The sequence below is a fragment of the Sorex araneus genome, chromosome 5 (assembly GCF_027595985.1).
Source record: "Sorex araneus isolate mSorAra2 chromosome 5, mSorAra2.pri, whole genome shotgun sequence".
NCBI lineage: Eukaryota > Metazoa > Chordata > Mammalia > Eulipotyphla > Soricidae > Sorex > Sorex araneus.
In genome coordinates this window covers 81,964,410-81,978,520 of record NC_073306.1, presented here as the reverse complement: position 1 = coordinate 81,978,520, position 14,111 = coordinate 81,964,410, and the positions used below count along the sequence as shown (strand labels likewise).

The following is a 14,111-nucleotide window of genomic DNA, read 5'->3' as shown; positions in this document are numbered from 1 at the left end:
AGCCGCCAGGAGGGGGTGCTGAGTACTTCTCAGACACTGATGAATCTCACCCACTTCTCAGCAAGGACTATCGCTCCTGTTTTGCAGTTGGAGAGCCTGAATCCCCACACAGCCGCACAGCGGTCAGTGGCACAGTGGTAGGCTAGTCTGTGTTCTGTAGACCTGAGCTATAACATCTGTGGACATTGCGGTCACTGAAAGAGTACTGATGGGAGAGATGTCCCTAGCCCCGGGTTTTTGTAAAAAGTTTTGTAAAATTATAGTAACTTACGAATGTTCTAACAAAACTTCAGTTTGATTGAATGAGTGTGGGCCTCATCCACCCCCTGCATTTGCCCTAGTTATCATTTTAGCTACCTCTCATCTCAGACCCTGAGCGAATGACAGGGACCAAGATGAAGGTTCGGAGGTGGGGCCAGGTGAGTGGGTGGCCATAGATTTTGGTTCCTCTGCTGCCTCCCACCCTTCCTTTCTTCTTTCATGCACCAGCTATACTTATTCCTTAATTTACATTTGTATTCTCACCTTATACCCTGCCCATCCCCTCCCCCCCAAAAAATTGTCCTCAATTTCTGGTGGATCCAATTCCAGCAAGACACTGGCCCAGACTGCATCTTTCTCTTTTGTTGGTCCCTGACATAAACCCATGGTGCACAATGTACTTGATCAGAATTCCAGTAGCTGATAAGGAAGAAAAGGTATAGTTCAGGCAGGACATTTTCCTTGTACACGACTGGCTGACCTGGGTTCAGTCTCTGGCACCCTATATGGTCCCCCGAGCACCACCAGGAGTGATCCTCTGAGCACAGAGCCAGATGTAAGACCTGAACACTGCCTGGGAACAAATACTCACTGTCTTCGTTTCTTGGGAGGTTGTGCCTTAGTCATTGTATAGAATGGAGCTTTGGACGGAGAATCAAAGCTGCACAGTATAACATGACCTTCTCCTCTTCCTCTTCCTCTTCCTCTTCCTCCTCGCCTCTATAACACTTTCCTCAAGATCAAACTCAGTGCCTGACTCCTAGAAACAAAATCCACATTCAGAGGTGAATAGTTAAGGACTTAATTATTTTATTTTATTTCTTTTTGGGTCGCATGCGGCGATGCACAGGGGTCACTCCTGGCTCTGCACTTAGGAATTACCCCTGGTGGTGCTCAGGGGGCCATATGGGATGCTGGGAATTGAACCCGGGTTGGCTGCGTGAAAGGCAAACACCCTCCCCACTGTGCTATCGCTCCAGCCCCTAGTTAAGGACTTTAAACTTGGAAAAGAAAGTTCTGATTCTCTTCTGTGATTGTCATTTGCTTCACAGTCTTTGTAGATGACACTGGTTGTTGATGCTTTTCTTTGCCATCTCTCTCAGGCAGCTGAGGGAATATAGTTAGAAAGGGCCAGTCAGTATGCATTGCCATTCTGCATGAACATCCTGAGAAAGGAAGTTTCTTGGGATAACAGGCCCCGGTGGTCTTGCCTTCGCCCCTCCCCCACCGCCTCCCATACCCACGATCCCACGCTGACTGAGGACTCTCTGACAGGTCTCTGAGGCACATTGAGTCGGAAGATGCCTACAGAAACACATGTGAAAGGGTTTGGAAAATAAGACCCGGAAGAAAAGACTTTTAGAACTGGATGGAGTGAATGATGTGTTTAAATCTTTGTTTTTCCAAAATTGGAAGCTGTCAAGGTGCTGGGACCTGCCCCTGATTCTGTCTCTTCTCAGGCGTAGTTCTGCTCTCTGCATAAGTAACAGTGCCTGTGATGGTTACATAAGAGCTTTCCCACCCTGTCCTCAGACTGTAGTCTAAAGAAAGTTAAGAGTGGGAGGACGAGGGCATTTGTAGCTTTGATCAGGAGGACACGGTGACCGTGAGGATGGAGGAAACACAGTGCAAATATACTGTTGTGTTACTGTAAATTGGTAGAACTCACCTTGTAGCCACACCTAACGCTAGCCCCGGCCGTGACTGAAGGACTGCTGCCAGGGAAGAGGCCGGCTCCTCTCTGGTGGAGCAGAGGAGGGGCAGGGCACATGGCTGGCCAAAATGTGGTGGTTCTGAGAAGCTCACAGAACTCTGCCAAATACCACAAGCACATGGGACCGGGACCTGCACCAGAAGGGAGGGAGAGGGCTCCTGACCTCTGAGGAGCTCGAATAACAATTACAGGCCACTCCCGAATGCACACAGATGGGAATTTCCAAGTTTTGTTATGAGGCCACCCCCTCCAAAGCATGGGGTTGACCGTGCGATAAAAGTCCTTATCTGTCGTAGCAGGATTATAGTTGGCAAAGTCAAGGTCTCCTAAAAGACAGGCAGAGGAGAAAAGCATTAAGAGTTGTGTTGATGTTTGTACTTAGATCAGTCAATGGACATCGTAGAAAGCATCCCCTCTGAATGAGCATGGTTTAATCGTGAGGGTGGCCATTTGTAGATGACTTTTTTGACTGGCCTTCTTCGCTTGTTTGGGATTTGTTGCCCACATCTGCCAAGACAGACTCTTGAGTATGTCCTCAGAGAAGGGACCACTGTGGCAATGATAGTTGGAAATGATCACTCTGGATGAGAACCGAGTGCTGAATGGAGGTAAAGGGACATACATGATAACCTTTTAGTACCTGTATTGGGAACCACAATGCCTAAAAGAGGGGGTGGGGGTGGGGGGTGGGGGAGAGAAAGAGAGAGAGAGAGAGAGAGAGAGAGAGAGAGAGAGAGAGAGAGATCTGTCATAGAGGCAGACTGGAGGAAAGTAATGTGCACTGGTGAAGGGATTGATGTTGAACATTGTGTGACTGAAACCCAGTCATAAACAACTTTGTAACTGTATCTTAGGGTGATTCGATAAATATATACAAATATATATAATAAAAAGATTATTAACAAAACCTGCCCTCTAGGACTTGATTTTATTTATTTATTTATTTTAATTTTTGCTTTTTGGGTCACGCCCAGTGATGCTCTGGGGTGACTCCTGGCTCTGCACTCAGGAATAACTCCCAGAGGTGCTTGGGGGACCATATGGGATGCCGGGGGTTGAACCCGGGTCGGCCGTGTGCAAGACAAGCACCCTCCCTGCTGTGCTATCGCTCCAGCCCCCCTCTAGGACTTGAAACCATCCCTCTGCAGCGGCTGCTTGCTCTGGGTCCTTGTTTCTGACCTCTTCACCCCTTTTCCTTGACTACACACATCAAGGGGGCCAAGGTGCTCTTCTTGCCTTGATTCTCCTCAGATCCCCAGCACCGTGTCTGGTTCCCTCACAACGGCCTGGAGCCAACCACTGAGCACAGCACCAAGAGTGGCCCCTAGCACTGCTGGATGTGACCGCCCCCAAAATGATTTTTGTTTTTTGTTTGTTTGGGGGGCCACACCCAGCAGTTCTCGGGTCTTCCTCCTGGCTCTGCACTCAAAGATCACTCCTGCCTGGCTTAGGGGACCATGCGAGGTGCCAGCATCAAACCCAGGTCGACTGCGTGCGAGGCAAGCACCAGGTCCGCTGTACTATATGGCTCCTACGCCCCAAACAAAATCAAATTAAAATACAAATCAAAGTTCAGTTCCTGGCACTCAATGGTTCTCTGAGCACTTTGGGGGCTTGGTGGCCCCCAGCACCGCAGGGCCAGAGTAGCCCCATGTGACTCTCTGGGCTTCCAGCATCTGCTGGCAGTTAGCCCAAGGATCGCTGGACAGCTGAGCACTGCTTAGGAGGGCCCCACTCCAAAACTGTCTCCCTGAAGTCGTCACCGCCAGGCTTTCGAGAGTGCTTTCTCAGTGATGCCTTCATTAAGAAAGTGGACAGACTTCCGGTGTCTTGGGATGTGTGACCCTAGCTGGGGCCCTTGGGAACCAGGCAGGACTCCAAGTTCAGTTCACATTTTTTTTTTCTTTTTGGGTCACACCCGGTGATGCACAGGGGTTACTCCTGGCTCATGCACTCAGGAATTACTCCTGGCGGTGCTCAGGGGACCATATGGGATGTTGGCAATCGAACCCAGGTTGGCCGAGTTCAAGCCAAACACCCTACCCGCTGTGCTATCACTCCAGCCCCTCAGTTCATTTTTTATAAGTAGGGTGGGAATTCTAAATGACACCCGGAGTCCTTGTCCCTCACCAGTGCGCCTTCCTTGGACTCTGGGTAGGGGCTGGTCAGTGACCACTGAGAAAGGAGAAAAATGTCTGCCATAGAGGCAGGCAGGGGGAAAATAGGGGACACTGGTGGTGGGAAACGTACACTGGTGAAGGGATAGATGTTGGAATACTGTATGACATGTTCCACATCTTTGCAAGACATTGTATGGCATTGCCGCAGGCCCTCGGGGAAGACAAGGCAGCTTCCGCCCCGCAGGGAGGCAAGGCAGAGCGTCAGTCTGGCCTGCAGACCATCTCTGCTCTCCGAGGGACCGTCCTCAGCTGTCCCCGGGCGCATGCCAGCATGGTCCGTGTGAGGCCTCGCAGTCGAGACGGCTGCCTCCTGGACAGCCTTTACAGCATCTCTCCCCCAGCAGCTCAGTTCCTGGAGCACTGCCAGGGCCGGTCCTGGGAGCAGCGTGGTGAGGAGGCGAGGACCCTGATCCCTGCTGGGCCAACTCGCTCCCAAAGACTCACGGACCAGCATCCAGCACCTAACCCCCCAAACCGTCTTCTTTCCTTTGGGAGGGGAGGAGTTAAGATTCTTTCCTTGCTTGGGCCCAGAGCAGTTGTGACCAGAAATATTTCAGTGGTTCCTACAGGCTTTGAGGCCAACCCGGGAAACTTGGTTCACACACAAGACGTGACCCTGGCCAGGGGTCCTCGGGCCCGGTTTTCCTGGGAACCAGGCAGGGCTCTAAGTTCAGTTCATTTCTTGTAAGGGCTGTGGGGATTCTAAATGACACCCGGAGTCCATGTCACTCACCAGAAAACTTTCTTTGGCCCCTGGGGAGTGACTAAAATCAGGGATTTTCAAGATGTCTAAGGGGAGGAACCAGTGTCTTTTTCTTTTTTTAATTTTGATTTTTTTTAATTGAGTCACTGTGAGATACATAGTCACAAAGCTGCTCATGATCAGATTTCAGCCACATAATGATCCAGCACCCCTCCCTCCACCAGTGTCCATTTCCCACCACCAGTTACCCTCCCCCTCCCCACACCCCTAGCCTGCCTCTATGGCAGACACTTTCCTTCTCTCTGTCTCTCTTCCCCTCTCCCACTTTCCTCCTTACCCTCTCTCCGCCTTCCCCCTTCTGGGCACTCTGGCCTGCAGCACAGACACTGGGAGGTTATCGTGTTTGTTCCTTTACCTACTTTGAGCACACAGTTCCCATCCAGAATGATCACTTCCAGCTCTCTTTGTCAGAATAAGGAACCAGTATCTTAAGTTTGCTTACAACCTGTCTTAAAAATGAAATATTAGGTAATGGAGCTGGAGCAATAGCACAGTGGATAGGGTGTTTGCCTTGCACGTGGCTGACCCAGGTTTGATTCCCAGCATCCCATATGGTCCCCTGAGCACCTCCAGGAGTAATTCCTGAGTGCAGAGCCAGGAGTAACCCCTGTGCATCGCCGGGTGTGACCCAAAAAGCAAAAAAAGAAAAAAGAAAAAAAGAAATATTAGGTAGTATTTCATATTAGGTATTATTAGGTAGCATCTCCAAAGAGATGGTAGAGAGGTTAAGGTACTTGTGACCACCCCAGTTTGATTCTTGGCACCCCGTCTGGTCCCCTGAGCACTGCCAAGAGTGATCCCTAAGCACAGTAGCACAGTACCAAGAGTAAGCCCCAAGTACCACCTTGTGTGGTTCCTAAACACACAGACACACACACAAGATTGAAATATTTGAAAATGAAATCTGAGCCAGAGACGAAGCTTCCCAGTCTGAAGCACTGGCTTTGCAGCAGGAGGCCCGACTTGGACTCCCAGCACCGCTGGTGACTCTGAGCAGAGCCAGGAAATCTAAGACATACAGCCTACAAACTGAGACTTCTGTTTTTTAGACTCGGGTGACTTAAAATTCCCCTGCCCAATTGCTTTCAGTTTCCGAAAACTGAACTCTGTCCCTGAACCAGAATTTGCCAGCAGCGGGGAATTCGGAACCCTCATGAGCAGTCCCGAGACTCCTGCGGCCAGTCAGGGGTTGCTGTCCCTCCTGGCGCTCTGCCCAGGTCCCAGGCTGGTTGTGACGAAGGAGGAAGCTCTCTGCTCAGCGCCCCACATGCCTGTCACCTGGGATCCAAGGCACAGCTTGGCCGGCTCTGATCAGAGTGCTCACCTACAGGGGAAATGATCCTCAACCCTGCCTGGGAAGAGGAAGGGTACGGCTAATTGTGATTGTTACCCAGATTCCTGGTTGGACCCACCGGGCAGCCCCCAGCCCCGTGGGCTGTGTCTCAGGCTAGCCCGACCAGGCTGACAGCCCCCTTCACCCTGTGTTACAGTTCTCCAAGGAGCGGCTCATCATGGAGCGGACCCCTGAGAGGCTGAAGAAGGAGCTGGAGGAGGAGCTCTTGCTGAGCATGGAGGACCTGCGCAGACACGCCTGGTACCACGGCCGCATCCCCCGACAGGTACCCGCCGGCCTGAGCGAGTCCCAGCTTAGCCAAAACCAAACCTCAAGCGTGAGCCTGCAGTGGCTTCACTGGGGCTGTCCCTCGGAAAGCAGGAACACAAACCTGTCCCCACAGGGACATCGAAAGTGGATGTTCTGGGGCTGGAGCAATAGCACAGTGGGTCGGGCGTTTGCCTTGCATGCGGCTGACCCGGGTTCAATTCCCAGCATCCCATATGGTCCCCTGAGCACTGCCAGGAGTGATTCCTGAGTGCACGAGCCAGGAGTAACCCCTGTGCATGGATGGGCGTGACCCAAAAAGCAAAAGAAAGAAGAAAGAAAGAAAGTGGATGTTCTGAGGACAGCAGGCAGTACAGGGAAGGAACTTGGAAGCTTTAGGAGGCCGGGTGTGGGTGGTGCCTGGACTCTGGACCCGCTGCCTATGGCCTCAGGCCCCTGAGGCACCTGCTTCCTCTTCAGACTGGGGCTGAACTTGAGGTGCAGAGAGGATGGGATCCAGGAAGATGCACAGAGCAGCAAGGCACTCAGAAATGATGCCCCGGCCCACCCACCCTGGTCCCAGCAGGGGGGAGCCAGTGGATGACTGCACTGACCACAGGCCTTCCCGGCCTGCAGTGTGGGGTCTCCTGGGGTGAGTGCCGTGGGTGTCATTTATTTAATAGTATAGAAACTGGAAAATAAAATAAGAGCAGAATTGAAGTGTCAAATTTCCCTGGGTCTTGTTTTCCTGGTAACCTGATCTGAACACACATTCTCCCAGGACAGGGCATGGTTGACTGTGAGCTAGAAGAAAGGGTATTGTACGGATTAATTGTCTTAAGGTCACAGATTTCTCAACACTAGCAAAGAAATAGTCCTATTCTAGCCTTGTTGCTTTTTTCTTACTTTCCCTCTCTTTCAGCTTAAACTTGATTGTAGAGAATAAAAAGAGCAAAAGAGAAGAAAAAAATAAATAAACCCTCATCCATAATTCTCCCTCCTGGAGCTACTCTCTGTGAACACTCTGATTATATTTATATATAACCCTCCCAGACTTTCCTAAATCAAGCACACAATTATACTGTGTGGAGTTTTGTGTAGTCCCTTTCTTTGCTTAATGATCCATCTTGGGGATCTTCTCCTGCCATAAAATATTCTTCCACACCATTCTACGTCATCTATGTGTCCGCTGTTTGCAGGCCTCGCTATTTATTGGGCACTCCCACCAACATAGATAACTACTATGTGCACAACTATAATTATTTCCTCAGGCAGAACTCCAAGAAATGGAATTTTATGTAAACCCATATATAAGACAGATACGTACTTTCGAAGTAACCATGGTATCACACTCTGCAGGGGGAGCTAATGCAGCAGAGATGTCCTGGGGAAGTTGTCCGAGTTCATACAACTGAGCACTCTCATCGACATCCCTGCCCTTATGCTACTCAGAAAATGTGTTTCCTGCTTGCCACAAAGAGTACATTTCCAGATCTTATCACTGAACCTGGTGAAGGTGATAACCACAGGCTTACTCCTCACTCCGAGATGGGTTTTATAGCTATTCCGCAGGGGAAGTTGTTGTCCGCTGCATCCAGATCACGGAACTGAGCCGCAGAGAGACTGTGTAACTCACACAGAGCCGGGGAGCCTGTGCTCTTCCTGGCTGTGCGGCCCCAGGAATCACCATGCCTGGATGGATCGTCTCCTTTTGCCGCAAACATGGGCAGCCCCATAATTATTGATCGTGCCGCAGCTCCTCTGCTTCCAGTGCCTGCCGGGGGCCCAGACTCCTGCCTCTGCAGGCGATGGCTCCAGCCAGGACAGTGGCACCGGCAGTTGCCCCCACCCCTGCTTGTTGGAGGGGGAGAGTCAGCCCCGCAGACCCTGCCTTGCTGAGTTCTTATTCTCTGCCTCTTCTGTCCTTCGGGCCTGCATACATTACAGCTTCTCCCAGCAACCTCCCGTTTAGAAGGAATACACAAGGCACTTCTCCTCCCGGCTCTGTGTCTGCCATGCCGCCCCCACTGCTCTCACTTCCCCGCCTAGAGCAGAAGCTCCCGCTCAAACCAAGCCCAGGTGCACGGGGCTCCCGTTGACCTCATTCCCTACGCTTACCCCACTGCCAGCTTATCAGGCACATAGTAGGTGGTCAAGGAATGGCTGTGGAACCCAGAAATGGGTCTTGATGTTGAAAAAGAAAATGAGCCAACGAAAAGCTTTATGGAGGGGCAGAGCGATAGTACAGCGGGGCGGGCGTTTGCCTTGCAGGCAGCCGACCTGGGTTTGATCTCTAGCATCCCATATGGTCTCCTGAGCACGGCCAGGAATATTTCCTGAGCATTGCCGGGGTGGTGGCACAAAATAAAAATTAAAAGAATTTTAAAATACTGAAGGCCTTATGAAGCTGGGAGAGACACAGCCCAATGGGGGTTGCTTCCCAAGTGCTGGTCGAGGGGGGGACCCTTAGCATTGTGCCAGGAGTGACCTGGGCTACCCTGGCAGTGCTCAGAGACCCACAGCCCGCGATGCTCAGAGACCATGTGGTGCTGGGGATCAAACCCAGGCATGCCCCCTAAGCTCTGGACTATCTCCTAGCCCTGAGGAAAGCAGATTTTTAAAAGGAACATAAGGACCAGGAGCAAGTGAACTGCATTCGGGAGCCCAGGGTTTGATCCTTTGAACTGCAGGATTCCCTGAGCACTGAAGTTGCAACACAAATGACAAATTAAGGGGCTAGACTGATAGCACAGCAGGTAGGGTGTTTACCTTGCACACGGTCAACACGGTTTCGATTCCTAGCATTCCTGAGCACCGCCAGGAGTGATTCCTGAGTGCAAAGCTAGGAGTAACCCCTGAGCATTGCCAGGTATGACCCAAAAAGAAAAAAAAAGACAAATAAATTGATTTTTAAAAAAAATCAAAGAAGTGAAGGCATGTGAGCCTGTCCCTGCTAATACTCAATAACCATCTGATCCTCCCCCCTCCACCGAAGGTGTCAGAAAACCTGGTGAAGCGAGATGGCGACTTCCTGGTGCGCGACTCTCTCTCCAGCCCGGGGAACTTCGTCCTCACTTGTCAGTGGAAGAACCTCGCTCAGCACTTCAAGATCAACCGGACAGTCCAGCGGCTCAGTGAGGCCTACAGCCGCGTGCAGTACCAGTTTGAGGCGGAGAGCTTTGACTCCATCCCCGGCCTGGTGCGCTGCTATGTGGGCAGCCGCCGGCCCATCTCGCAGCAGAGCGGGGCCATCATCTTCCAGCCCATCAACCGGACGGTGCCCCTGCGGTGGCTGGAGGAGCGCTCTGGCACCTCCCCGGGCCGGGCCCGCGAAGGCAGCCTCACCGACAACTGGCCGGACGTGACCAAGAGGCTGAGCCTCACGCTGGGCAGTGGCAATGCCCGAGAGCAAAGCTCGCCCCGGGGAAACCTCCTCAGGTGGGTCTAGGCTCCTCAGGCTAGGTGGGGGCTCCCCAGGGTGCTGTGAGTGCACCCACAGGGACAGACAGGGAGCTGCCCCAGAGTGCAGGAAAAAGTGAAGAATACTGGGATGGGGATACAGCTCCAGGGGAAAGAGCTTTGCAAGCAGGAGATGGATTTAGTAGTCCCTTACAGACACGGGGATGGGGGGAGAGAGAGAGAATTTTTTTGGCTTTTGGGCCACGCTGTTGATTCTCAGGGGTTACTCCTGGCTCGAACCTGCGTCGGCTGCATCAAGACAAGTTCCCATCCCAGAGAGAGAATGTTGCTAAGGCTGTCAGGTGTTCCTCGATGCTGCCGGGGCCAAGGAACGATCTTCCTCTGAGCTGGTACCACAAACAAGGTGTTTGTTGAGGAAGGGCAGAGACGGGGCTGGCAGGAAGGACTTTGTGAGGTCAGGTTACTGTTTAGGTGAGGCCTGGGAAAATGTGGGGAGACGCTGCACATGAGAGAAGGGGGACACGGGGTGAGGTGGGGGACAGCACAAGTGGAAGTGAGCAGGAGCAGGAGTGGCCTGGAGGGACTCTGGGTGGGGCTGGAGCAGGGGTGCCTGCAGGGGCAGCTGCAGGGAGGGGCCCGGCGAGGCAGGCCATACAGTCCTTGAAGCCAGGCTGGGGCGAGGGAGGGGACACAGAGATGTGACACGTGAACTTGGTGTCCTTGAACAGCACCCCACAGTGGTGTGCAGGGGGCGGGGGCAGAAGGCCCGTATGGAGTTGTGGAAGATTGGGGTGAGGCTGGAAAGGGGGCGTCGGGTCTGTGGAAGGGGTGCAGACCCTGAGGACTTTGCTGTGAGTGGGGAGGGGATTCTGACCCAAGGGGTGGGCTTTGGAGGACAACAAGCATCAGGGGGGCTTGTGAATGCCAGAGTTTAGCGGCAGTATGGGGGTGCTATTAGGGGTGTTCAGTTTGGTGCATGCAGAAAGGGAGTTTGGCCCAGGGAAAGGAGCCTTAAGTCAGGAGAGCCTGAGGGCTGTGGCCTGCACCTGGGGGACGGGGTGAGATCCAAGGCCCAACCCTGCACCTGCCGCCTAAGGAGTGAGCTCTCTGTTCATAGAGGACCTGTCCTCCCTGGAGCTAAGCACCTTCATATGTGTGCACGTGTGTGCGTACGTTCACATGTGCACATGCATATATATGTGTACATGCATGTCTGCATGTGTATATATACGTGCATGTGTGTATGTGTATGCAGGTGTTCGTGTGTGTGCATGCATGTGCACACACATGTCTGCATGTGTGTGCGTGCATGTGTATGCATGCGTGTGTGCATGTGTGCATGCATGTGTGCGCATCCATCCCAGGTGCTGGCAAAGGAAAGCAGTGAGGAGACAGGTGAGGGGAGAGGACCCTGGCCTGTGGGTGACACAGCCCTCCCCACACTCCGGCTTCTCCACACACACATTCACACATTCAAAGCAGCCTGTTTCATTCCTGGTTTTCTCTCTGGAGGAAATGCCACACGCTGTCATTTCTAGACTGTCAACATTCAGAAACAAAAAACAAGGCTGTTAGCAAAACAGATCCCAGCCTGTGTGAGGCGGAAGCTCCGGGCGCCGGGCACAGGTCATTCTCTGCTGGCCAGCCCGCTGCTCTCCCTCTGTGCCTGCATCTGGACAGACTGGCCTCGTGAGGGTTCCATGCACAGCGCTCAGCAGACTCAGGGTCTGGTCGGCACTGACACCTGTCCCCTCAGGCCGGGTGCGGTCTCTTCATGCTGTCTGCCTGAGGTGGGCAGTGGAGCGTGAGTGGCAGGGCTCTCACTGGGGGCGTCCTTCTCCATGGAAGGAGATTGGACATGAGGTCCCTTTCCAGTTAGAAAGTGTGTTTTTTCTCGTTTCTGATCTGATCTGTCTTGGGAGTTTTGTTTGCACCCGCGCGGGCACGCACAGTGCCTGCCGAAGGTGGAGCTGCAGAGCAGAAAGGCACAGGCTGCTTTTTTTTTTTTAAAGATAAAAAATGAAAGATTGAGAACCTGGCTTAAGTCAGCCAACGGGCCTGGCAGCGGCACTTTTCCGACTGCCCTTTGAAAGCAGGGCTCTGCCGGCAGCTGTGGGGCTGACTAAGCGGTGGGGGCCGCACCCCCCTGGAAGACAGAACAGCTCATGCCCTGCCCTGCCCCACTGCCCTTCAGTGGCTCAGCACCTTCCCTGACGTCAGGCCCAGCGGTTGGCTGGCCCGTGGCCACAGACAAAGGTGTGTGCTCGGCCAGGTAACATTCCAGGCGGGCGTTCTGGGCCGCGGCGTCTGACCGCTGTGGAGGGACGCCTCACGGGAACCACTGCCTTTGGAATTAGCCCTCTGTCCCACCTTCCCGGGACTTGCTGGCATTTCTCTGTTGCTGGGAATTTAGGGGTTTTGACTGTTGAGGGGGGGGGGTTGTTTTTTTTCTTTTTCGGCTTTTTTTTTTTTCTCTGATGCTTGCAAAGGTAGGAGAGAACTTGGCGATTTCTGTAACATAAGCTTGTGGGAGGATGCATTAAACAGCCTGGCTGGTGCACTGCAGTCTCTTCCCAAAAGGGAGATCTGTTTCATGGCAGTAGTGAGAGAAAGTTCCAGTCTGTGTTGGCAGAGGAGGACAAAGGGACGCTAAGAAATGATGTCTAGAGTCAAGTGTCTCTTTGCCCCTATTCGGGCAAAGAGCTGTGCTCATCCTTTTGCCATCTGACTGGCTGCAGGGTCCCCCAGAGTAGCCAGGAATTGAGCAAGACAGCCTTGGGGCACGCCTGTGGATTGGGGGGACGGGGCACTGAGATTTGCACTGAAGTGAATATGGCCCTACAGCTACCTTTCTCAGGGTCAAGCTTGAGGGGGAGAAATGCATTAGTTAATTAAACAAACGGTTCCTCCCCGGGCGTCTAAGTTAGTCCGATGTTCCAGGACCGGGCTCTGCAAGCTTTCCTGGTGCCTAGAACTCCCGGCACAGACAGCCTTCAGGGCCCTTCAGCAACTTCCTCCGGCAGGAGACATTCCTTTGCTGTTACTGCTCTCACTCTCTCCCGGGAGACTTCCCAGGACACTGCCTGAAGGTCTGTGTCTTAATGATGTGCTTCTGCCCCGCTTGTCTTCTGCTTCAGAAATAAAGAGAAGAGCGGCAGCCAGCCGGCCTGTCTGGATCACATGCAGGACAGAAGAGCTTTAGCCCTCAAAGCGCACCAGTCGGAAAGCTACCTGCCCCTCGGTAGGTGCCGTGCAGCGGGGCCTGGCTGGGGGAGGTGGCGTGTGGTGCTGGACTCCTTTCCTCGCACCGTTGGGGTACGGCCCAGAGGCTCTGTTCCTACCGGCCAGAGGGGTTGGAATTTATCCAGCTGCATCTCGATTCTAATCAGAGCTGCGTGCCTTGTGTATGCTGCCTGTAATGTACTTTTTAATTTTATCTTTTGTTGATTTAATTCTTAAAAAATTTGGTTTGGGGGCCACATCCTGCAGTGCTCAGGTGCTTCACCTGGCACAATGCTTGATGCTGCTAGGAGCAGAGAACAACCCTGGGTCTCCTGCTTGCAAAGTATGTGCACCAGAATATATATACGTGTTTTTTTTTGGTTTTTTTTGGTTTTTTTTTTTGGTCATCACCTAGCGATGCTCAGGGGTTACTCCTGGCTCTGCACTCAGGAATTACTCCTGGCAGTAGCTCAGGGAACCATGTGGGATGCTGGGAATCAAACGCGGGTTGGGAAGTGCCCTGTTAGCTTATTATTGCTACAGCCCCCTGCATCAGAATTTTGAGCTGATCCCCTGACCCTTGCCTTATTTATTCCATTTTATTTTGCGGTGTTCACGACCTCTCACATGTATGGCAGGCACTTGAACTCCAAGCTGTATCCCAGGCGTGAAGCTTTTATTTTATTGTTTGATTTTTTGTGTCACACCTAGTGGTGCTCTGGGCTTACTCCTGGCTCTGTACTCAGAGATCATTCCTGGTGGGGCTCAAGGAACCCTATGTTTTGGAGTTTGTCTTTTGTTTTGTCACCACACCCAGCGGTGCTCAGGGATCACACCCAGTGGGACTTGGGCAACCACGTGGGGTACCAGAGATAGAACTTAGGTCAGCCTCGTGCAAGGTCCTACTCACTGTACTACTTCTCAGGCCCCTGGGCTGACTTTCAGCCTTGT

The 14,111-nt window shown here is 52.6% G+C and overlaps 1 protein-coding gene across 2 annotated transcripts in view; it reads left to right on the top strand.

The window, feature by feature from the left end:
- BCAR3 (BCAR3 adaptor protein, NSP family member) overlaps positions 1–14,111 on the top strand; it is a 128,754-nt gene that overhangs the window by 90,847 nt on the left and 23,796 nt on the right. For both annotated transcript variants that reach the window (XM_055140512.1, XM_004619936.2), the window contains 3 exons: positions 6,409–6,537; positions 9,514–9,956; positions 13,076–13,179. In XM_055140512.1, the coding sequence (XP_054996487.1) occupies positions 6,409–6,537; positions 9,514–9,956; positions 13,076–13,179 (676 nt within the window). The remainder of the gene's footprint in view (positions 1–6,408; positions 6,538–9,513; positions 9,957–13,075; positions 13,180–14,111) is intronic.